This window comes from Rutidosis leptorrhynchoides, chromosome 4, assembly GCF_046630445.1.
Source record: "Rutidosis leptorrhynchoides isolate AG116_Rl617_1_P2 chromosome 4, CSIRO_AGI_Rlap_v1, whole genome shotgun sequence".
In the NCBI taxonomy this organism is placed as follows: Eukaryota; Viridiplantae; Streptophyta; class Magnoliopsida; order Asterales; family Asteraceae; genus Rutidosis; species Rutidosis leptorrhynchoides.
The window spans coordinates 498,198,452-498,225,104 of NC_092336.1; the positions used below are offsets into that span (position 1 = coordinate 498,198,452).

The 26,653-nt window shown below is 34.2% G+C and overlaps 2 protein-coding genes across 2 annotated transcripts; one reads left to right on the forward strand and one right to left on the reverse strand.

Moving 5' to 3' along the window:
* Window positions 1-145: 145 nt before the first annotated feature.
* LOC139842417 (probable alkaline/neutral invertase F) lies at window positions 146-10,673 on the reverse strand. Its single transcript, XM_071832559.1, has 4 exons — window positions 10,074-10,673; window positions 1,673-2,110; window positions 946-1,504; window positions 146-438 (listed from the first exon to the last, which is right to left on the reverse strand). The coding sequence occupies exons 1-4, from the start codon at window positions 10,671-10,673 to the stop codon at window positions 146-148; spliced, it is 1,890 nt and encodes a 629-aa protein (XP_071688660.1).
* A 10,654-nt stretch (window positions 10,674-21,327) lies between these two features.
* LOC139842419 (uncharacterized) lies at window positions 21,328-25,859 on the forward strand. The gene is made up of 2 exons (XM_071832560.1): window positions 21,328-22,702; window positions 25,810-25,859. Exons 1-2 carry the CDS (start codon window positions 21,328-21,330, stop codon window positions 25,857-25,859), a joined length of 1,425 nt encoding a protein of 474 aa, XP_071688661.1.
* The last annotated feature ends 794 nt before the right edge of the window (window positions 25,860-26,653 follow it).

A 26,653-nucleotide genomic window follows, 5' to 3' on the forward strand; every position in this document is an offset into this window, starting at 1 on the left:
CAGACACGTAGTAAATGGTTCACCCACAAAATGATGACCACGCACCAGCATATGTAAGTTTATATGTATCTATGGATGGTCAAAAAGTAAAGCGTAATTTCAAGGTTCTTCAGTCTCCTTCCTTTCAAACTAGTGACCAAGAAGTTTATATAGACGCTGCCCGTTTAAGCTTCGTCTTTTCAATCTTCTTATCTTCGTCTAGAGAAATCATGGTGATGTTAGACGGGTTCTCTATCATGAGCTTTGCAACCAGGTAACCAGAGATGGACCATGTCTGATACTTTCTTGCTTGCTTCCCAATATAACGTCCCTTCTTACCATCATAGTACTCTGGCCATCCATCTTTTGAAAGCCGCTGCTCCGCCAGTTCTATAGCTCTCTTAGCAATTTGAGGCCTTCCTGCCTTGATGCAAGCTGCTGTTAGCAGCCATAAAAGAACTGCAAAACCAAAAGGCCAAAATTACATTTTTCCCGTTTATCCTCATCAACTTATATACTACTCCGTACTATAACTGAAACAAAAAATAGAACCAATAGTTTCTCCTTAAAGGTCAGTTATCACAGGACCTTGCTAAATGAACTTTCTAGACTAAAAATCAGTCTGAAATGTAATTATATGTCAGCTATAACATCATGTAATGGCAAATATACTATGTCTATACAAGTAACTGCTGGCAATTGACACAACATTTTCGTATTCTATTTGTCATAACATGGAAAAGCAGTCAGTCTAGGATTAACCAGCTAGCATGTATATGGGTCAAATTGTCAGTTTAGGGTTACTTAGGTACGACTTCAGGTTCCAACAGCTGCAACTCATGCTTCTAAATGCTTACAAAACTTTTCTAACAGCCTGATGGTTGAAGTAAATTATCTAGAAATAATAAATTTGAAGCGTGTTATTGAGTGAATATCGAAGTTAAAGTTAACTAGATTAGGAGTTACCTGGCCAAGAGCCACCATTGTGATAACTCCAACGTGTGTTCTTAGGATCACATCCAGTGACAATCTTCCACTCATATCCCTCCAAAGCTGGGTAAGCAATCTTTAAAGGCATCTCGCCAATAAGATCTTCCCATCGCTCCTCAATCAAGTCCATAATGGCTGTTGCTTGTGGCACAGTGGCCAAGGAAGTCAATATGGCAATGCAGTTGCCAATTAAGAACCACCTGAAATCCATGCGAGCTGGGCTCACATTTCCAATGAAGTACCCTCCCTTCAAGGGCATGAAATCAAACACCCATTCTGGAATAGACTCAGGAATGACATTGAACTTGTTTACAGCTGTGTGGGAATACTCCTCTGTTTTGTAACGATAGATGTTGTTCAACTGGGTGAAATCTAGCCAATAGTAGTTTCGGATGTGGTAGCTTAGAGCTGTAATCCTTTTTTCAATTCTCTCAATCAGCTTATTAGTTTCAGTATCCTCTTTAAGCATGTGTTTTGCACACCTCAGTGCAAAAAAGAACAGAGCCTGGATCTCAATCGGATACCCATATATTCCCTGTCACAAATACAAATTACAGCTAAAATTATCAGCTTTAATCACTTTAATAAACCAGATTGCTCAGCTAAGTTGTTTTGAAATAAAATTCATCATTTGACTATACAAGAAGTTGGTTGGGCAGCCACTATATATGCAACTTAACAAGAAAATGAAATAAAAACCTACCATCCTCCTGTCAATCATGCTGCACCCATCAGCACACAGTAGTGTTGGGAAAGTGTCAAAACCATCAGATAGGCAAAGGTTGAGTATCAACTTCATTCCTTTCTGCACCTCAGGCCTCTCTGACAAAGTATGATCTCCTGTAGACTTGGTGTATGACTTCAACAGTATGATCCACCAGAAACCTGAATCAACTGGTGCAACTCTTCCAATTGCACTGCCACCAAAGTCAGCCATCAATACATCCTTTTCCTTGACCGAGTGTTTCATGACCTTGAAGCTGGCAGGCATGACACCTTGTCCAAGAGTAAAATTATCAATAGTCTTTTTATAGCCTTGGAGACGAAGAGTCTGCAGTAAGAAGTTTTTCACAATATCTGGCTTCGGTGGAACTCTCATTAGGGAGGCTAAGGCAGTAGGCACGAAGTCTCTGACAAACACCTGGGACAGACATGCATGATTTAAAGTTGAAACACTAAACAAGTAGCATCCAAAGGGTACAAGTTGTCCATATAGTGATATCAAGTGTACTTATGTACCCATTTTACAATTATATATCCCATCAGCTGTGCTAAAAACGATAAAGGGGGCAAACAAATATTAATAATTAAAAAATGCAGAACAATCACTGCAGTTCGTGCATTTCAAAAGCGACAGTGTTATACAATCAAAATCTATTGTAAAAATTAATTTGGTTTGCTCCACCGAAAGTAGGTAACAGGCTAACAACTCAACTACATAATATTGCGTGAAATGTTCAGGAAGCTGGTAAAAGTTTGACTAATTTTCTGTCCTTTGCAAGAATATGAGTGAGTATCATACTCGTGCGAGAAGCAAAATCAGTAGACTATTAGCTGATTAAAATACTCTATCAAGCAAGACGCATCCTATTATTAGCTAACCTAAATAATTGAGGTACCTGTAGTACATTTGCATTCTTTTGGTTCAGCTTTATTATTTTTCAAAGAAAGAGGCTAGGGACAATTCCTGCCCAAACAAATATACAGAACTAGCTATAATAAAAAAAGCTAGCCAACTGTAAAAGCAAACTACTTAAACCTTCAATTCGAGAACAAGCAGCCAAACAACCTAAATTAAGCTTTGGTATAGACGTACAACTTTGTAAACAGAGCATACTGATACTATATCTAGGCATGACGCAATGACAGCTAAGATTTAAGTCGGCATTATAGGTAAAAGCTAGCTTAATAGTTTACATAGACGCACGCATAGCATCATCGATTCAACCTATCAAAATGTGTATGTATATACAAAAATACAAAGATCTTGCACGCGCACGCTGTTGGAGGTTTTATTAAATTCTTTCGTGTAGGGTAAAATAATCGATAGCCGGATAAATCACTGAATCGTGGTATCACTTTCCGAAAGTAATTATTCGACCCTTATAGCCTGGGTTACACGAATATCACTTTGGGATAAGACAGAGATTAAATTCTTGTTTTGGCAGAAACAAGAATTCCTTTTGCAGAAGAATATTTTGGTGTTCGTAACTTGTGTATTTATCTCATGCATATTGGTTAATATATTTATATACACCCTTAATCATGAAAGAGTCTTTTATAAAATCAATTGGCCGATTGATTAATAAAAGTATCTTCTATAATATTCAAAAGTGGTTACAGGAAGAATATTTCTATAAACAAATATTATCACTTCCATCATTAAAGTAAAAGTTGTTACTTTTACAATAAACAAATATTATATTTTACAACTATCAAAGCATGAGTGATCACTTTATAATAAACAAGTATTATTCCTCCAACCACTAAAGCAAAAGTGGGTGCAAGAATAATTCTTCCGTAATCACTCAAAATTGTGTTAAGTGTTTTCTTACTGCTGTCTCTTAAGAACCAGCACTGCAAAAGGACCAGCAGCGCAAAAATCAGCAAACAGGACCAGCAGCGCAAAAGTCAGCATACAGGACCAGCAGCGCAAAAGTCAGCATACAGGACCAGCAGCGCAGAGGAACCAGCAAACAGGACCAGCTGCGCAGAACAACCAGCACAGGGACCAGCTGCGCAGAACAACCAGCACAGGGACCAGCTGCGTAAAACAACCAGCACAGGGACCAGCTGCGCAGAACAACCAGCACAGGGACCAGCAATGCAGAACAACCAGCACAAGGACCAGCAATGCAGAACAACCAGCACAAGGACCAGCAATGCAGAACAACCAGCACAAAACACTTAGCCAAATTTCAGCTTACTAAGAAAACTTAGTACTGAAAACACTTAGTCAAATTTCAGGTAGACCAAGTCATGATAGTAAATAATGGAAAACCACTTTTGGGTCCGGGTAATCTATCACTTAATGGGTGTACACTCCGTACCTCCAAACCCATTTACAAGTGTAGATTAAAACCCAAAATTACACTAAATTTCCAACAATCCTCCCCAATTTAGTGCAATTCGTTTCATGAGAATTAAACAAATTAAAACAAAACTCATGCATAAATGAAAATATCTTGAAGATTGAATTTTCACCTTAGTACATTACACATTCCAAATATTCGAGAATCGGGGTGTTCTAAGAATTGAACCCTTCAACCCATTTGAATAACTGAAAATAACATACACATAAGTTTTCAAATACTCTAAAGCTATCCTGACACTTTACAAGCCATGTGTCCATATCCATTCATGAATGTATCTAAAGCAAAAGTCCAAGCTTTGTTGAAGCGGCAAAACTTCACATTCACATAGGTAGTTCATTTCAGTCATGCACCTGCTATTGCACTTTTTCAAATAAACCATTAAGAAGCTAAACTTCATCCTCACCTTCAACAGGTCCGAGTACATACCTTACCTTGGGATGATACAAAATTTTGTACTCCAAATTTCTAAGTATAAGCCTTCCACATTGAATTCAACTTCTAATTTTCATCAGAAGGGAATTGGGTATCTTATAATTAGAAATTTATGTGGACTTTAAACCCATCCCCACAGCAGACTTGTTCACCAAGTCTCTTGCCAATCCCTTCGTCAAGTGATCAGCTAAATTCTGTTGTGACCTCACGAACACTATAGAAATTACCCCATTCATGATGAGCTCACGAATCATGCTATGTCTGACACCTAAGTGTCTAGACTTTCCATTGTACATCTGGCTATAAGCCTTTGCCAATGTCGCAGCACTATCACAATGGATAGACATGGGTGCTATAGGTTTAGGCCATAATGGTATCTCATGGATCAAGTTTCTAAGCCATTCTGCTTCTTTACCAGCAGCAGCTAAAGCAACAAACTCAGATTCCATCGTTGAGTTGGTAATACATGTCTGCTTCTTAGAAGCCCATGAAATAGCACCTCCCCCAAGCAAGAACACCCAACCACTTGTTGAAGAATGATCTTCAATATTGGTTATCCAACTCGCATCAGAATATCCTTCTATTACCGAAGGAAACCCATTATAAGATAAACTATAGTCCATAGTTTTCTTCAAGTACTTCAGTACCCGCCTAATTGCTTGCCAGTGATGAGTACTAGGATTACTAGTATATCTACTCAGTTTTCCCACAGCAAAAGCAATATCCGGCCTTGTACAAGTCATGGCGTACATCAAACAGCCAATCACCTGAGAATACTCAAGTTGTGATACAGCTTCACCTTGATTAGGTATAAGCTTCTCACTTGGATCAACAGGGGTACTCACAGGATTACATTCAAAGCAATTGAACTTTTTCAACACCTTCTCAATATAATGAGATTGACAAATCGAAATTCCTTTGCTTTCACGTTTGATCCTAATGCCAAGGATAACGTCAGCCTCCCCCATATCTTTCATGGAGAATTTTGATGACAAAAATTCTTTTGTTAAATCAACCTGACTTTGGTCAGTCCCAAAGATTAACATGTCATCAACATATAGACAAATTATAACTCCTTTACCAGAATCATCAAATTTACTATATACACATTTATCTGCTTGGTTTAATTTAAAACCACTAGATAAAATCACTTCATCAAACTTTTGATGCCATTGCTTAGGTGCTTGTTTCAAACCATATAAGGATTTCACAAGTTTGCACACCTTGCCTTCATTTCCTGGCATGACAAAGCCCTGAGGTTGGTTCATATAAACCTCCTCATCCAATTCACCATTCAAGAATGCTGTCTTCACATCCATCTGGTGAATAACTAGATTGTGAATCGTAGCCAAAGCAATCAGCAGTCTAATGGTAGTGATACGTGCCACGGGAGCATAAGTATCAAAATAGTCAATTCCAGACTTTTGTCTAAAGCCTTGAATGACTAACCTTGCCTTGAATTTTTCAATAGTTCCATCCACCTTCATCTTCTTTTTGAAGATCCATTTGCAACCCAAAGGTTTGCAACCAGGAGGTAGATCAGCTAACACCCAAGTGTTATTGCCCATGATAGAATCCATCTCATCATTAATTGCCTCTTTCCAGAATGCAACATCCTGAGACCTCATTGCTTCATCATATGTTTTAGGATCATCATCAACATTGAAACAATACGAATATTGGGTAGACACATCATCCCTAGAACCTTCAACTAAGTATAGTTGAAAATCTGGTCCAAATGATTTAGGTTTCCTTTTTCTTTTGCTTTTCCGAAGCTCAAGTGACTGATCAACAGCCTTTTCAGAGACTTCATCATTACAATCCTTATTGATTCCATTGTTACTTGGAATCATATCCTTTGGTCTAGGTATAGATGAAAATTGATTTTCATCAAAGATTGCATCCCTTGAATCAATCACAGAATTGATTGAGACAAACTCATTAGGCTCTATTACATAGAACCTATATGCCTTGGAATGTTCAACATATCCAACAAATATGCTATCTATACCTCTTTCACCTAAACTTTTCTTCTTGGGATCAGGTAGTCTTACAACCGCCCTACAGCCCCATACCCGAAGATAATTCAAGTTAGGTTTCCTTTTATTCCAAAGTTCATAAGGTGTAATCTTGTTTCTTTTGTTAGGAACTCTATTAAGCAAATAACAAGCTGTTAACATAGCTTCCCCCCAAAATCCTTCACTTAAACCCGAATAGGATAACATGGAATTAACCATTTCCTTAAGGACCCTATTCTTCCTTTCAGATATACCATTTTGTTGTGGAGTATAAGGAGCTGTGGTCTCATGGATAATACCAACGGATTGGAAATACGATTGGTCAATGTATTCACCTCCCCTATCCGTTCTAAGTCTTTTAATCAAAGCCTTTTGTTGTAATTCTACTTCAGTTTTAAATATTTTAAATTTATCTAATGCTTCATCCTTAGTATGTAACAAATAAACATAGCAAAATCTAGAAGCATCATCAATAAAAGTCACAAAATATTTCTTGTTCCCTAAAGTAGGAGTAGCATGCAAATCACATAAATCACTATGTATTAATTCCAAAATTTCAGTATCACGATGTACATTTTGAAATGGTTTCTTAGTGATCTTTGTTAACATACACGTTTTACACTTTTCATTGTTCATGTCAAAGGCCGGTATTAATCCATCTTTAGACATATCTTGCATTCTTTTAAAGTGTACATGTCCTAGTCTAGCATGCCAAAGTGTAGAATTATTTATGCTAGAAGTAGATATAAAAGCAAAATTAACATTCAAGTGATTAATGTTAAGTCTAAACATTCTATTGCATAAATAACCAAAACCAACAAACATACCATGTTTTGACAAAACAAACTTATCAGATTCAATCACTTGTTTATAACCACAACAATTTAACACACTACTGGAAACCAAATTTTTTCTTATTTGTGGTACATGCAAAACATCAAACAAACAAATAGTTTTTCCAGAACTAAAACACAAATCCACACTTCCACGTCCATGAACAGAGGCTGTTGACTCATTTCCCATATGAAGAATTGATCCATCAGTCACGGACTCGTAAGTCTTGAACCAAAATCTATCCTTGCATACATGGGTGGTGGCTCCCGAGTCAACCCACCACGCGACATCATCATCCTGCACAAAATAAGCCTCAGATATATATGAAACATAATAATTCTCATTTGAATTATTAAATATATTCTGACCTTTCGAGTTGTGGTTGTTTAAACCATTTCCCGAACCGCTTGTGCTAGATCCTTTGGCATTATTATTACCAAAAATAACCTTGCAATCCTTTTTCATGTGTCCAGTTTTACCACACTTCCAACAAGTCAATTTAGACTTCTTGTTCGGATTAGCCTTGTTATAACCTTGATGTTTACGTTTGCCCTTTTTGTCATTATTACTAGTGAACTTTTTATGTTCCACCATATTGACAACAGACGTACCAGCAACTTCGTTGCTCTTTGGCTTGTCATTATCCTGCAACCTGAGGGATTCCTCAATACGCAGATGACTACCCAACTCAACAAGAGTTAACTCCTCCTTCTTATGTTTCAAAGAATGTTTAAATTCTTTCCAAGATGGAGGTAGTTTATCAATTATGCTTGAGACTTGAATAGACTCATCCATGTTCATCTTATGTTGTGTGAATTGACCAAGTATACGAATGAGCTCATTGTATTGTTCCAAGACCGGTCTAGAATCGACCATCTTGTAATTATTAAAATTACTCACAAGGAACTTTTTACTAGAAGCATCCTCAGACATATACTTGGTTTCTAAACAGTCCCATAGTTCTTTAGAAGATTCAACATTTAGGTAAATATCAAAAAGGGAATCAGCCATACCATTGAGGATTAAACCTCTAGCGATGTAGTCATCGTTCTCCCACTTGCACCTTTTCCGAATTTGTTCAATAGTGGCATCATCACCATGATCTTCAGGAATTGGTGTGCTGAGTACGTACACCACACTCATGCTGCTCAGAAAGAAGTGCATCTTCTTTTGCCATCTCCTAAAATCAATTCCCTCAAACTTATCAAGTTTGGAGAAATTCGCCGTCATGTGTTTCATCGTAGCCGCCATCGATTATAACAAATAATTACTTTCGATTGTTGGAGGTTTTATTAAATTCTTTCGTGTAGGGTAAAATAATCGATAGCCGGATAAATCACTGAATCGTGGTATCACTTTCCGAAAGTAATTATTCGACCCTTATAGCCTGGGTTACACGAATATCACTTTGGGATAAGACAGAGATTAAATTCTTGTTTTGGCAGAAACAAGAATTCCTTTTGCAGAAGAATATTTTGGTGTTCGTAACTTGTGTATTTATCTCATGCATATTGGTTAATATATTTATATACACCCTTAATCATGAAAGAGTCTTTTATAAAATCAATTGGCCGATTGATTAATAAAAGTATCTTCTATAATATTCAAAAGTGGTTACAGGAAGAATATTTCTATAAACAAATATTATCACTTCCATCATTAAAGTAAAAGTTGTTACTTTTACAATAAACAAATATTATATTTTACAACTATCAAAGCATGAGTGATCACTTTATAATAAACAAGTATTATTCCTCCAACCACTAAAGCAAAAGTGGGTGCAAGAATAATTCTTCCGTAATCACTCAAAATTGTGTTAAGTGTTTTCTTACTGCTGTCTCTTAAGAACCAGCACTGCAAAAGGACCAGCAGCGCAAAAATCAGCAAACAGGACCAGCAGCGCAAAAGTCAGCATACAGGACCAGCAGCGCAAAAGTCAGCATACAGGACCAGCAGCGCAGAGGAACCAGCAAACAGGACCAGCTGCGCAGAACAACCAGCACAGGGACCAGCTGCGCAGAACAACCAGCACAGGGACCAGCTGCGTAAAACAACCAGCACAGGGACCAGCTGCGCAGAACAACCAGCACAGGGACCAGCAATGCAGAACAACCAGCACAAGGACCAGCAATGCAGAACAACCAGCACAAGGACCAGCAATGCAGAACAACCAGCACAAAACACTTAGCCAAATTTCAGCTTACTAAGAAAACTTAGTACTGAAAACACTTAGTCAAATTTCAGGTAGACCAAGTCATGATAGTAAATAATGGAAAACCACTTTTGGGTCCGGGTAATCTATCACTTAATGGGTGTACACTCCGTACCTCCAAACCCATTTACAAGTGTAGATTAAAACCCAAAATTACACTAAATTTCCAACACACGCACACATATGCTCCGACCGAAAAATAATTGATTAAACGAGCAAAATAATCACGTATGCACACTTATAACAAATGAAGTCCTCTAGAGATATACAGTTTTGGTAAACATCTCACACATGCTTGAGCAATATTCATGTTCTGGCTGTATAAAATACTAAAATTATTATATACAAATAGATGTATGAGGCTAAATAATATGCACTGATCGAGTTACTAAACAGATAGACACATAAATCAATAAATTAAATCAATTAAATGATACGCCATAATAAATTGATGAATGAATGAATGAATGAATGAATGAATGAATGAATGAATGAATGAATGAATGTAGGTGCCTGATTGTAGTTTAAAGCCTCTGTACTAGGATCATCAGCAGCTAGGGTTCCGACTGGCTTATTGTGGTAATAAACGTAGGAGCTAGTCAAACGTTCCCATGCTTCATCCATCATACCAGCAGATGAACAATTACCGATCTCTATTCCATTTCCTGCTTGATCAGTGAGAAATTGACTGAGACAGGTACCTACACTAGGCGATGGCTTCAAAATCGATTTGTCAGCAAAAGAAGCACGTCCTCCTGAATGATCTGATGCAGTAGATTGCTTATTAGATGACGGCGCTGATGAATCATGATGCTCAGCAACAGTAGTAGTCTTAATCTTCGGAAGAACAACATCAACAACTTCTCGTTCTTCACCTCCTTCAGTTGCGTATTTCCGAAATGTAGCAGTAGCAGTAGCTCTCTTCAATACTCCTCGACGATCGGAGTTGTTCTCGATATTTCGCCAAATCACATCAGTCGTATCGTTCTCCGATTCACCTTCGTTTTCAGCAATTGATGACGGTTCAATGATCACGTGATTATTATCGTCGTCCATCTGAAATTGCAAGTCATCGCTCGAGAATGAAGCATCGATTTGACTGCTCAAACTCATTTCAATTTCTGTAATCGGTAGCTAGGTCTAGAGAGAGAAATTAGCTAACTGGATGAAATTAATGAATGGAGATAGCGTGAATGTAAATGTTTATGTTTATATATTGAAGAAGATATAGGTCCGTATACGAAGTGTTGGGCGGGAGAGCGGTTAATTAACAAAAACTGTGAGACGATTCTGTTAGAGATGCTCTTTCAAACTTCTAGAATTTACGTCAATGCCATTCAATTCATTTCAATTGTGGAGCATATTATAATTGTGTGTGGTGACATAGCTTGTAGTAATTACAACTTAATCGGGGTTTAAGCCGCGCGTAACAAACTTTTGTGAGTAATCTTCAGGTGTTACGCGCATCACGGTAGCTTAAATTACAACCTCGTCGTTTCATTTAATTTTTTAGAATAATAACTTTAACACTCAAGATATACCATAATAAACTTTTGAGTTAATTATTCATTTGGTCCCTGTAGTTTACACAAAATTCCACCGATAGTCCCTATCTTCTAAAACTTATGTATGTAGTCCCTGTGGTTTCTCATTTGCACGGCGGTAGTCCATTTTATAACTTGTGTTACTTTTGTCCGTTAAGTTAAGAGCAGTATTGTAAATTTACATTCTTGCATTAAATTAAAACAATCCATAAAACCCCAAACGGGTTCTAGTGCGTACCAGATTTCACTTCCACAAAACCCTAAATCAATCGATCTCCAATTTAGCGTTCTACAGGTAAATCGATTATCAAATCGTTAATAAAATTCAATCGAAATGGTGAAGTATTACTGTGGAAAAAATTCAATAATTCGAATACTTAGGATTCGGAATGGTGAAGTGTCTTGTGCGTACCAGGATTGTTACGAGCTAAATACATTCTTGAGACCAAAGTTAAAGACAAAGATGATGAAATTCGAAGACTTAGGATTAGTTTATATATTGTTTTTTTTTTTTTTTTTTTTTTTTTTAGAAGAAACGGTTGTAGAAAACTTTTGTATTTCGGTACTTGTTATCAATATCAATTTGAAGCTTGTAATGGTATTTTCACTATTAATGCAAGGTTACTCTTTAAGTTTTATTGATTTGCACTAGCTGTATTAGTTTGGTTCTTTTTAAGTTTGGTTCCTATTGTATAAAGTGCAGCTGCTAATGGGTGTTATTTTGACCCAAATCTAAATGATGTTGCATATTATTAAGTTTGGTTCCTACTGTATAAAGCGTAGCTTCTATCGTATGGTTCTTATTAGTTTGGTTCTTATTAATTTGGGTTCCTATGGTATGGATGGCTTGGATTATATTAGTCATTTTTACGTTATATTTTGTAATTTTGGTCACAAGTAATACTCCAAGTATTTTTGGTTGGGTAAGTTTGTTAGTGTTGCCATTGATTTTCATGTACACTAAAAACGTCCTCTCGGGTATACAGGTGAAAGGTGTATATATTTTTTGTTTTGTTTTATAAAAGTTTGCTTTATTGTTAATGTTTCTAGTAATCTGGTTGCACTTGACTTGTCGTATAGCAATAATGAATCGGGCCTTTAGTTTAATCTGATACGAAACATGATACCAACTTAGACCAAATGTTGCTGCTCTTTCTAGCAACCAAAGCGGCCAGAGCATCAGACTCATCTACCAAATAGTCACCATCTTCCTCTTCATCTCCTTCCTCATCATTCCCTGTTAAATGATAGGTGATCATAGTATATATATTTCTTTAATATGAATAATATAATTTATAAAATCAGAAATTTGATGTCTCTTTATACACCAGACGTTTATGCACATGTCTTGTTACATTTGCACATGTCTTATAGCTGTATATAAGAGATTTTACAGCAGATTATACAAGAGTTTAATACAAGAGTTAAATACAACAGATTACAACAGAATATACAAGAGATTTTACAGCACATGTCTTATAGCTGTATAAGATCTTTCAAACGATTATACAGCAGATTATACAAGAGTTTCATATGAAAGATAAGATTATTTGAAAAAAATTGCTTAAAAGAACTACTGTTGTCATGATCTTCACGTTCATCATCCAAAAGAACGAAATCAGGTTCACCTTCTTCTGTTATCTTCATCGTAAAACGTATTTGATGCAGTTGGGAGGAGCGTGGAATCATGTACAGATAGAGGGTATTACGGGTTAATAGTGTTAACATATCACGCCATATATTTAGGAATAAGGTAACTGAATATTTTACAAAAAAGGTGGAATCTGGCTATAGACAATTACAATACTGCCCTTGACTTAACGGACGAAAGTAACAGAACTTATATAATGGACCAACACCTTACAACAACAACAAAAAAAAAAAAAACAACAACAACAACAACAATACCCAATCCCGCGCCTGCGAGGTATGGGGGAGGTAAGATGTAGACAATCCTTCCTCTACCCTAGAATAGAAGAGAAGTCGTTTCTTTAACCACGAGTCGAGAAAAAGGATTCTCCACCCACAGAAAAAGAAATTCATCCCCCTCTCTACTCCAGGGTAGAGAGATTGCTTCCGTGAGGACCTCCGGCTAGAAAACGAGAAAAAAATGAAATAAAATAAAAAAAAAATTGAAATAAAATAAAAAAAAATGGACCAACACCTTGCAAATGAGAAACCACAAGGACTACAGCCATAAGTTTTAGAAGATAGGGACTATCGGTGGAATTTTGTGTAAACCACAGGGATCAAATGAATAATTAACTCTAAACTTTTTAAAGCTAATTGAATTAGTTACAAAGTATGAATATTTCATTTTATCATCACTTTTTTTATTTAGAATTTGTACGCAATAAGTTTTTTTAGGGGGTGGTGTGTGTGTTTTTTTTAGCCAGTGAGATGTATTAAAAAGAAAAAAAAAATACATCAATCTCATATACAACTTTAGAGAATTGTAACATTTTATAACTAAGATATATAAAGTTAGTGAAACATTGTAACTATCCATTTTTGTGACTGTCACTTTGAAACCAGTGTTAGCAAAATTCTTTATGTATCTTTTAGGACCAAGAATTTACAAAAAGAAAGATAGAGAAAAAAACGGAAGGAGGTAGAACTACCTTAGTTTTTTTAGTAGTTATTTTGAGTATATAAATAAAAGTATTATTTGTAGAAGATTTTCTATTGAATTCTCTCGTCGTAGTGTTTAGACTTTAGTCATTGGTTGTTAGTTCAATTCTCTAATTCTCCCTAGCTGTGTTATGTGACCAAATTTTAAAATTACACCAATAAATGACTGTAATGTTAAATATGATGTCATCTCAACATCCCACATTCACACCAATGTTGTGAAGACAATATTACGTCATCGCATATTTTATCATTCTTTGTGACACCTATACTGATATGATTGTTGATCATTTTACGTATTTCATTTTAAAATATGATTATAATTATATTATTCTATTATAATATATAAATGCCAAGAAAAGTTACTAGCATTCAATTTATGCAATGTAATTACATTTTTAAGTATGAGATTTCAATCCGTGGATTCTACATTATTCGGCCTAAACGTAATCTTCTTATAGTGTATAGGTTGTTCATGCAATTTTTGCATTGTTGGCAATTGATTCTGATGTAATTTTCATGAAGCAAAATTACTTTGATGATGGTCTCTATCAACAACAACAACAACAACAACAACAACAACAACAACAATAAAACTCAATCTCACATGAAGAATTAATGAAACTTGACAATATTGATTTGTTACAAAAAGCCAATATCAAATGGGATGTGGAGGGGGACGAGAACACCAAGTTTTTCCATAGTAATCTCAAATATAAAAGGGGTGTTCAAAATATTCAGGGTTTGATGATCGATGGTGTTTGGGTGGAGGATCCGAATTGTATTAAAGATAAATTTTTTGATTTTTACAAAGCTAAATTTGATGAACATAACTCTGGTGCCGAATGTTCACATATAGAACCACATTATAAATTATCGGGAGACGAAGCTAATTACCTCGAAAGAGACGTTGATGATATAGAGATTAAACGGGCTGTTTGGGATTGTGGCAGCTCAAAAGCCCCCGGTCCAGACGGTATGTCGTTTCGTTTCATTATACATTTTTGGGACATTTTTCAGTTTGATAATTGCAGGGACATTCGGTTATTTTTTTCGGATCTGATTATGCCGATCGGAGCTAAATCAGCATTTTTTTCTTTGATTCCGAAAGTTCAGAGTCCTATGTTGATTACTGATTTTCGGCCGATATCGTTAGTTGTTTTTTTTTTATATAAGATTGTTACGAAAATTTTGACTAACAGGTTGCAAACTGTTATAGATAATCTTATTAGTCCGGTTCAGTCGGCGTTTTATTGCAGGGAGACAGATTTTAGATGGGCCTTTGATGTTGTCGGAGATCATTTCATGGTATAAAAAATTGAATAAAAAGATGCTTCTATTTAAAGTCGATTTCGAGAAAGCCTACGATTCTGTAAATTGGGATTATCTCATGTTTATGTTAAATACGTTAGGATTTGGCAAAAAATGGTGTGATTGATAGCGGGGTGCCTTAAATCTGCTAAAACGTCAGTTCTGGTAAATGGTAGTCCCACTCGAGAATTCGACATTAAAAGAGGTCTTCGTCAAGGTGATCCTTTAAGCCCGTTTTTGTTCATTATTGTTATGGAAGGTTTTCATTTATTATTTAATCGAGCCATGGAAAGAAACTATATTCGAGGTATTAATGTTGGTGTTGATAATATTCGATTGTTTCATTTTATTTATGCGGACGATGTTATTATTTTCTCGGATTGGAATTTATGGGAGTTTAATAGAATTCTGATTATTTTGGAAATCTTCTTTTTGATTTCGGGCTTAAAAATTTATGTCACGAAGTCCCACGTTTTTGGCATTAGTGTTCATGATTCGAATGTTAATTCGTTTGCCACTTCATCCGGAACACTAGCGGGTGTATTTCCGACTAATTATTTAGGTGTTCCGATAGGTGCAAACATGAAACTTAGTAGAAATTGGGATAGCCTTGTGGAGAAATTTCGTTCAAAATTATCATCATGGAAGGCGTCTTTGATTTCATCGGGTGGTAGACTGACGTTGGTGAAATCGGTTATGGAGAGTCTCGGGATTTACTTCCTCTCGTTATTTAAATGCCCGGTGAGAGTTCTCAATATTCTTGAATCGATCCGAGCTCCATTTTTTTGGGGTGGTAATCTTTCGTCCAAAAAGATGTCGCGGATAAAATGGGATCGTATTTTAGCTTCGTTTGAGCATGGAGGTTTAAATGTTGGGAGCCTAAGAGCATTCAATATAGCCTTACTTCACAAGTGGAAATGGCGTTATATTACTAAACCGAACGACTTATGGGTGAGTGTTATTAGATCTATACATGGTCCCAATTTCGATGTTGTAAACTCCCCTGTTACTATTTGGTCCAGAATTGTTGATTCTTGCTCTGGGTCACTTGATCAGTATCATCTTCCATCATCAGATTTCCGATTAGTAGTTGGACACGGATCAGACATTAAATTCTGGTTCGTCCCATGGAGTGGTCCAGGTATTTTAGCTTCAAAATACAGCCGATTATACCATCTTGAGTAATTTAAACAATGTACTGTTGCTGAAAAATTGACCAACGGTTCATGCCAGTGGACGTGTATAACAACCCTCACTTTTTGACTTCTAAATTTACTAATTTGACCCTAAGCTTTACTACCTGATTGTACGTTCTTATTGTTTAAGGGTTGATATATATACAATTTAATTAACATAGACCGAATAATTACACACTTAAATAAATAATATGATTACAGTAAATATAAGTATATTATATTAACTTATATATTGTAACATAATTTTATAAAGTATATAAAATGTAATACTTTTACTACATAGTAAATGTAATATATAATTAATTATATAATAAATGCAACTATATAAAAGTGTAAAAATATTTATAAAACAAATAAAACAATAAAGTAATATTATAATTAAATTAAAAATCATATTTATTAATAATATATATATAAATAACGAATATATTAATATTTTTATATTAAATTCGTATTTAATAATTAACTAAAAAAAATAATTGATAAAAGTTTTTAGAAAAACATAAATCAAGTACTTGAAAAATAAATAAATAAAAAAAGTAAATAAAAAATATTAAAACTAGATCTAAGATCTACTTTTAATAAATAAATAAATAAAAAGAGACAAACTACCTTTTTTTATTTAATAGGTACATGAGTAGGCTAGAATTCTTTTTATTTTTTTTCTACCATTTGCTTTATTTTACATTTCTTTTATTTTCTTTTGTATTTTTATTTATTTCTTTTATATTATTTTATTCAAAAATTCAAGTATAAATACCCATCAATTTTCTAATTTGAACTTGCACCTCAAAAACTTCATTCTCTCTTGAAAGTACTTGTAAGTATTCTTTCCTTTATATTTATTTTTTTATTTACTTATATATTATTTTTAGTCGAAATATATATATATATATATATATATATATATATATATATATATATATATATATATATATATATATATATATATATATATATATATATATATATATATATATATATAATGTTAAATTTATTATAATTGAAACAAATATAAGTAATATATTATAATTAGTGATAAATGTTACTGTAAATTTTAAAAATATTTTTATGAATTTACATATCGAGTTTATATTTATTTTATAATTATTTTTGTATTTTTTTTTGCCGAGACATATACAAGATACATATATATATATATATATATATATATATATATATATATATATATACATATATATATATATATATATATATATATATATATATATATATATATATATATATATATATATATATATATATATATATATATATATATATATATATATATATATATATATTTTAATTAATCTATAACATAATTAAATACAAAACTTTGCATGATAATTATCAACATGAAGTTTATGATCTATAAAAATTAGTTTTCCAGATTAATAAGTCGATTTTGTATTTTTAAAAATTAATTTTTTTATTATTCCAGCCGCTGTTTTTTTTAATTATTTTAATAAATATATAACGAATTTAATAAATTGTAATTTGTACATGATATTTATTAAAAAGTATTATGAGATCTGAGAAAAATAATTTTTTCGAATGTATATCATGTTTTTATATTTTAAACAATTAAAAACAGTTTATTAAATATATATACATAATCGGTACATATAAAAAAAATTAAAATAAATTAGGAAAAGGGTTAAATAAATTATGAAACTATTTTTCTAGTAAAGTAGAATATTAAACTTAATTTATTGGAGCAATACATATTATATAAAAATTAATTTCGAATTATGTATTATTTATATCTAAAAATAAGGTAAAAATTAAAATAAATAGTTTAAACGACAATAAAAATATATATATAATTTTTATGAGATTATAAAACTTATATAAACAAGTGAAAATTATAAAAACAAATATTTTTAGTCGAATTATATTTTTTCTTATTTAAGCTTGTTTACGATTTAAAAATAAAAATAAATACAAATTAAATATAAAACGTAATGGGAATAATTTTATAAAATTTTTATATGTTTATTGTGATATTTAGGTACTGAGAAAAATATAAAATATAAATTTCTATTTGTTTATCTATTTTTTGTATTTTAGATACTAATCGATTAAGTAAAATCATAATTAAAGCATAAAGATTAGTTTTAATTTTATAAAACATTTTTATAAAATTTTGTACAAATTATCTACTAATTTGAAGTCAATAAAATATTAATTAGAATTATTAGATGATTTATTTATATATAAATTTGAATTTAGATAATTTATATATATAAATTTCGATATATATAATAAATATAAGATTTATATTAATCAAATAATAGTATATAAATTTAAGATCTGTAATAAATATGTAAGACATAATTATTATATATTTAACCTATCTACATAATTAAACTTATAATACTTTGTTATAAGATTAATTTTAAAATAAATTAATAATGATAATACCTTAATAATATTAAATATATTCAAACTTAACATAATATATATTTACTGTATAAGTAAATTATATCAATGTGTCGTAATTCTATATGCACATAACGTGAAGGTTATACTCTAAAGATAACGTGCACTATATACAAACTTCATCGCTACTTACAGTCGTAGGTGAATGATGTCTAGATTGCCATTTATGGGTAAGCTTGTGGATCTCGAATGCCATGACTTAGATTCTGGTCAAGAGTCCTGGGCCCCCGGTTACATCTGGTCATTCCTGACTTATTTGATAGCAACGAAGTTTGAGTCAAGTTGTACAACGTCTTACTAATGAATATAACCTGAACTTATAAACTTTCCATAAGTTGAAACCTTCCTATTTTGGACTGTCACTATTAATATAATTCATTATATTAATAAACATACGCTTGGTCTATTAGACATTTACTGATCGAACGTTATACCTTTAGGTTGATATCCCGGTCACTTACTTGCTTTACTTTCCTTTCTTGCTTGGAATACTTCAACTGCTATTTAAGGTGATTTTCATAGCCCTACTTTTACTATTTATTAAATTGTTTATAACTTTTGGGGTGAGACACGTGCTTGCTTTATAACTGTTTTACGTTTAGACACAAGTACTCAAATGTTATTTTGCTGTCATTCTTTGATTCATGCAAATCCTCACCGTAATATCGTCAATTGCTGTGTATAAAAGGCAAACTTATTTATTGTGAATAGGCCTATTGAGAGTAACGTCTCTAACCATTTGACCGTTGGTCTTTGGTTACATAATAATGATTCAACGACACTGAATAACAAAGTGTCACGAGGTAATTTTTGTTTAGTCGCGATATTACAAACTTCAGCAACACTTTTAGATTGATATGTTTGGTATCCATCAACTTTAAACTAAATCTTGTGGTCTAATGCATATTATATAAACCTATTAATTTCACTCAACCTTTTTTGTTGACACTTTAAGCATGTTTTGTCTCAGGTGATGAATAAGATGATTGCCATGATTGCTACTTGATGAATTGAATGCTGCTACATGGAGTCTTCATTTCATTACATTTACTTTGCATTAAGACTATTATTATTATTTCAGTTTAAATTTAATGTAAAACTTTTAATTGCTTCCGCTATTTTATTAATAAATGTTTTATTCAAAACGTCTCATATAGAGTCGTTCTCGTTTATACAAATGTGTTATGATATTAATGGTCACAAATACCCCTGGCCCTATTTGGGGGTGTGACAGATTGGTATCAGAGCAGTTTTGCTATAGAGAACCAGAATTGCATTTTATGTGTGCCTTATGTGTTAGCTAGGGTGCTTTAGCAATCTTTAGGACTATAGCCTTTCCTGCCTTAGTTTTAATTGCCTATCTCTTATTATCTTGCTCTCCGTTACCTATACTTTTACCTCTTGCCTTACGTCTTCCTTAGAACGCTTGTAACCTTCTTTTTTCATTTTTTTAGAATGACTAGCATGAACCCTATCATCATTACCGACACCGAAGAATCTGATTTCGAGAGATCTGTCCACACGCCTAGTTACCCTCCTATTTCACCACCGACATCACCTACCTACACCCCTGCTACACCACCTGTTTCTCCAACTTATACTCCAGCTACCCCACCTTTCTCACCTAAGGATGAGTCTTCTCCGAAAAATGAAGCTTATGATGGTGACACCGAGAATGACGCTTCAGACTCAGAATATGAGGGAGAGGTAGAAGAGATTATCGAGGAGAAGAAGGAGGAAGAGGAACCCTCTGAAGATGAACCCGAATCTCCCATTATTACCAAAACTCCTTCATCAAAAAGGAAGGAACCTGAGACACCTGCTGCGAATATTGCTAGTTCTTCCAAACAGCCTAAAACTTCTGAGTTCACTAACACCGAATACGACAACACTACTATCCGGTGTGATATTATGAACCTACAAATGCATGTCGACAACATGAAGAAATCATCTCATGAACAATGGGTAAAGATGGAAAAACGTCAAGACTATCTTAACAGTGATGCAAAGAGATTCTATGATATGTTCTCCCAAATGGTTACTAAGCAAGACAAGAGGATTGCGGAGGTTGAGAAATCTATAATGTATCTTGTGAGCTACTTCAAGGATCAACACAAAACCTCCACTTCAAAGAAAGACTGATAATTCTTATGATTTTCGTTTCGTCCGTTATTTCTATTTCATTTATGTAAAGGCATTGCCTACTGTACTTCTCATCTCCTTTGTATAATAAGGATGATTTATCCATTCATTATTAATAACAAGTTAAGTGGTTGTTTTTATATTTTGACTTATCCTGGCTTAGCCACATGTGTGTGATTATGTGATGATTATTGATTATAATTACAAATTATATTGCACCATAACTCTTCAACTAATACTGTAATTATGTATTGAAGAACAATGGCTGGGGAACAACAACAACCAAGTAACGACACCAACTCTCCTAACGTTACTCTCACAAATGAACAATTTCGACAACTCCTTGCTGCCGCTCAAGGACACAACAATAATCAAAACAACAACAACGGAAACCGAAACCCTTCGAACTCATGCTCACATAAATAATTTATGAATTGTAAGCCACCAAGCTATAAAGGGACCGAAGGACCAATTGAACTAAACCGTTGGTTTGAAAAGATGGAATCTGTGTTTCGTCTGAGTAATTGCGGTGAAGCTGACAAGGTCAAGTATGCTACTGGAAATCTATCTGGTGGAGCTCTAACTTGGTGGACTGCTTATGCTGGTACAGTTGGATGGACTGCTGCCCTAGCCATACCCTGGGAAACATTAAAAACTATGCTGGCTAGCAAGTATTGTCCCAGGAATCAAGTTCAGAAATTTGAAGTCGAATTTTGGGAGTTGAGAATGAAAAATCTTGAATTTGAGGAATACAACAACCGATTTCTGGAGCTAGCTGCTCTATGCCCTAGTATTGTTACTCCTGAGAGCAAGAAGATTGAAAAGTATATCATCGATCTTCCTCCTCAAATCCAGGGGAATGTTATAGCTGCTGGTAAAGAATCTATTGAGGCTACGATGTTAATGACCCAAAATCTGGTTATGGCTGCAAGGAGAAATGCCAAGGAAAAACAAACCGAAGTGAAGACTACTGATAACAAAAGAAAGTTTGAACCTACTCAAGGTGCAAGTCAGAATTCAAACAAGAAGATTGGTGATATTACAAAAAATGGTTATGGTGGAACAAAGCCGCAATGTAAACGCTGTAATAAACATCATCATGGGTTGTGCACTGCTAAGTGCGGAAGGTGTAAGAGGATTGGTCACTCGACCGAGAATTGTAGAGTTACTTTGCCTGCTACAAATACAACTCCAACCGTGCCTACTTGTTTCGGTTGTGGGGAAAAGGGGCATTACAGGAACAACTGCCCTAAGAACAAGACTGCAACAACTGATACTGCTAAGGGAAGAGCTTTTGTCATGACTGTTGAAGAAGCTAGGAACGACGATGACATCATCACTGGTACATTTCTTGTCAACAACTGCTATGCTTCTGTTTTATTCGATACTGGTGCTGATAGAAGCTATGTGTCTATTGAATTATGTACCTTATTTGACGAGAAACCTCAAACCTTAGACACTAAGTGTCTCGTAGAAATGGCCAACGGGAAATTTGTAAAAGTTGACCGAATCTACAAGGAATGTAATCTGACTCTAGCCAATAAAACCTTCAAGGTTGACTTAATGCCTGTTGAACTAGGAAGCTTTGATGTAGTCTTAGGGATGGACTGGTTATCCCCGATGAAAGTGGGTATCCTATGTTTTGATAAGACAATTAATATTCCTCTCGAAACTGGTGAAATTCTTGTCATCCAAGGAGACAAGGGTGGTTCCAAACTTAATCTTATCTCATGCATCAAAACCCGAAAGTACCTTATGAAAGGATGTCAAGCCATTTTGGCTCACATAAAAGAAGTCAAGCCAGATGAACGGCGTATTGAAGACGTTCCTGTTGTTAAAGAATTTCCTAAAGTTTTTCCTGACGAACTCCCTGGTCTTCCACCACAAAGACAAGTTGAGTTTCAAATTGATTTGATCCCCGGTGCTGCACCTGTTGCAAAGGCTCCTGTGATGACCCGTCCTAATCCACCTGGACGAATACATCAACATCTGGTCCCATTGCGAGGTATTTGACCTCTATGTGATACGTTTTGTAACATTGCATTCGTTTTAAAAGGTAATTCATAAATGAATATATAAATTCCAGGTTTTTAACATCTGATGATTCCTACGTATAGACAATCACCATTTAAATGGTTTACAATAATACATTTGTTGACAATACAGTCAAAATAAGGTACATGGTAATGGTTTGGTGAATGCAAGTTTCTTGTATATAGCATGTATGACTCCAAGCACATAACTTGTATCACGTATCAGCAAACAGCGGAAGACTTCTAGAAACCTGAGAATAAACATGCTTCAAGTGTCAACACAAAGGTTGGTGAGTTCATAGTTTTAATATTACACATAATCCGTATATCAATGTGGATTACAAAAGTTTAGTTGTTTCATTCAAAACTTTTATCAATATGTTTTAACATTTCAAATCATCTGTATGTAAAGGTTGATCACAAGATCTCAGTTGTTTTATCCAAAACGTTTATTAATAGGTTTTACATAAAATGTGGACCACAAGATTTCAGTTAGTTCATCCGAAACGTTTATCAATCGGTTCTACAAAGTTGAGCACCCTGGTAACTAAACTTTAACGTTTATATAATTTGTACCCTTTGTATAATCATCTTAATAATACACGCAAACCAACGTGTACGCTTCTCAAATAGCATACGTCAGTTAAAAGGCTAGCGCTCTAGCTCGGACGGGGATATCAAGCCCTATGGATCCATATATAACTACTCGCGCCCACCAGTTCTTATAACCGGCAGTTACTAGTTACCAAAGCTAAGGGATTTTCGGTTCAAACTCGGTGTAGAATTTAGTATGTACTTGTGTCCTTTGCGTTTAAAATAAAGTGCATGTATTCTCAGCCCAAAAATATAGATTGCAAAAGCAATTAGAAAGGGAGCAAATGAAACTCACACAAAATCAGTTTTAGTATTTGTATCCATTTAGTAAAACAGTTTATAAAACTGCGCATGTATTCTCAGCCCAAAAATATATGAGGAAAGGGATCATATGAACTCACAAAAAATCAGTTTTAGTATTTGTATCCATTTAGTAAAACAGTTTATAAAACTGCGCATGTATTCTCAGCCCAAAAATATAAAGAGTAAAAAGGGATCATATGAACTCACTGTTTAATATTGATATACAATATTGTAGGAAAGCACGTAGACGCATCGGAGATGATAAACACGAGGTTTGATTCACAAAAATACCCCCGAACATTACCCATAATTTCCTTAGCAATAACCCATAATTTCCTTAGCAATAACCCATAATTTCCTTAGCTCTAGCTCGCTTGGCAACCATTTTGAAAGTGACAAGCTCATAACCTCGTCGTAGTATTTTATGTATAATACTAATAATAATAATAAGATTAATAATAATAATATTAATCTTAATAATAATGATAATAATAATAATAATAATAATAAATATTATACGGAGTAATATATGTGTTTTACAAAACAGATTTCGATCAAATTTATAGATGTGGTCAGGCCAGGTCTGCCATGCGATCGCATGGCTCCCAAGGCCTTTTCCCATGCGATCGCATGGGGATGTTTTACAGCTCACATTTGTTTAACTTCTTGTTTGTCGACATAATTTTTTTATTAATATAATATATATAATTTAAATAATTAGTTATATATTATATTAAATTCACGTGCATAGTTGACTTGTAATTTTTGTTCCGATAAGTCGTACGTCATCACTCGACTTATGTCCCGGTTCCGGTTTTTCAAATATCCTTTCGTACGCTGAGAAAACTTGCATTTTACATTTCGTGACTCGTACCTTTGTTAAAATATAGCCTTAAATTATCCATAAACTATGTCACTCAAAGTGTATCTTATACATTTGAGTGTTTTGGTCATTTACTTCTATAAATCATCGTCTCACTATTCGTTAAAATACATTTTAAAATAGTTTACTGTAGCAATTCACTGTAGCAAATAGTGATTTTCGAAAACACTGTAGCATTTTGAGTAATGTGGCAATTTGAAAACACTGTAGCAAATTAGTGTTTTACTAATTCATTTTAAACGTTTTAGTTAACTTATCTAAATATCAATCGAATAAATAAACGAATGTTACTATCGTTTACTAAATAACTTGAAATCATATATATTCAAATAGATATATAAACCAATAAGTTTAATGTACGGTATCATGCAATTAAAACTTTGTTACGTTTTCAAGTTATAGTATATATATGTATCTATTTACATATAATGGTTTGCGAATCGTTGAGAACAACTGAAGGGTAATTGAATAGTTCAAAATTTTGAGATTCAACTTCATAGGCTTTGCTTATCGTGTCGGAAACGTTAAAGATTAATTTTAAATTTAGTCGAAATTTTCGGGTCATCACAGCTCCATACCGACTAGCTCCATCTGAAATGAAGGAATTATCCATTCAGCTACAAGAACTCTTAGAGAAAGTATTCATTCGTCCTAGCTCATCTCCATGGGGAGCACCCATTCTTTATGTCAAGAAGAAAGATGGCACAATGAGAATATGTATTGATTACTGAGAACTCAACAAGTTAACCATCAAGAACCGTTATCCACTTCCACGTATTGATGACTTATTTGACCAATTACAAGGGTCAAGTATTTATTCGAAAATTGATCTTAGGTCGGGCTATCATCAGTTGAAGGTTAAGGAATCCGATGTTTCCAAGACTGCCTTCCGGACTCGTTACAGACATTACGAATTTTTGGTAATGCCCTTTGGATTAACTAACGCTCCTGCTGTATTCATGGATCTCATGAACCGAGTATGCAAGCCTTATCTCGATAAGTTTGTGATTGTTTTCATCGACGATATTCTCATCTACTCTAAGAGTGAGAAAGAACACGAACAACACCTTCGACCAATTCTGGAGTTATTAAAAAAGGAACAGTTGTGTGCTAAGTTCTCCAAGTGTGATTTTTGGTTGAAGACTGTTCAGTTTTTGGGACATGTAGTTGACAGCAATGGGATACATGTTGACCCCGCAAAGATCACGGCTATTTAGAACTGGGAAACACCTAAGAACACGAAACACATTCGTCAGTTCTTAGGACTTGCCGGTTATTATCGAAGATTTATCAAAGATTTCTCCATTCTTGCCAAACCACTCACCAAGTTGACTCATAAGGATAAGAAGTTTGAGTGAACTAATGAACAGGAATCTGCGTTTCAGACCCTGAAAGAAAAGTTGACTACCGCACCAATCTTATCACTACCTGACGGAACTGAAGACTTTGTAGTCTATTGTGATGCTTCAAGCCAAGGTTTTGGGTGTGTGTTAATGCAACGCCAGAAAGTCATTGCATATGCATCCCGACAATTAAAGAAGCATGAGAAGAACTATAATATCCACGACTTGGAACTAGGAGCTGTAGTATTCGCATTAAAGATGTGGTGACACTATCTTTATGGAATCAAATTCACCATATTCACCGATCATAAGAGTCTCCAGCACATCTTTGATCAAAAGCAACTGAACATGAGACAAAGACGTTGGGTCGAATTACTAAATGACTACAACTGTGAACTCAAGTACCATCCTGGTAAGGCAAATGTTGTTGCTGATGCACTCAGTCAAAAGGATCGAGTTAAGCCTATCCGAGTGCGAGCTTTGAATATGATCATTCAAACAAATCTGACAGCTAAAATTCGGGAGGTACAACTAGAAGCTATAAAGCAAGAAAATATCAAACATGAAGGACCTTCAGGTTTTGAAAACCAACTACAAATCAAGGAAAACGGAACAAGGTATTACAACAACCGTATCTGGGTTCCCCAATTCGGAAGTCTACGAAAGCT

Coding starts and splice junctions, on each gene's coding strand:
- LOC139842417 (XM_071832559.1), bottom strand. CDS start 10,673: ATGAGTTTGAGCAGTCAAATCGATGCTTCATTCTCGAGCGATGACTTG. Junction 1,505..1,672: donor GCATGATTGACAGGAGGATG/GTAGGTTTTTAT, acceptor TATTTGTGACAG/GGAATATATGGGTATCCGAT. Junction 439..945: donor CAATGGTGGCTCTTGGCCAG/GTAACTCCTAAT, acceptor TTGGTTTTGCAG/TTCTTTTATGGCTGCTAACA.
- LOC139842419 (XM_071832560.1), top strand. CDS start 21,328: ATGGAATCTGTGTTTCGTCTGAGTAATTGCGGTGAAGCTGACAAGGTC. Junction 22,703..25,809: donor TTTTCCTGACGAACTCCCTG/GTCTTCCACCAC, acceptor TGGGACATGTAG/TTGACAGCAATGGGATACAT.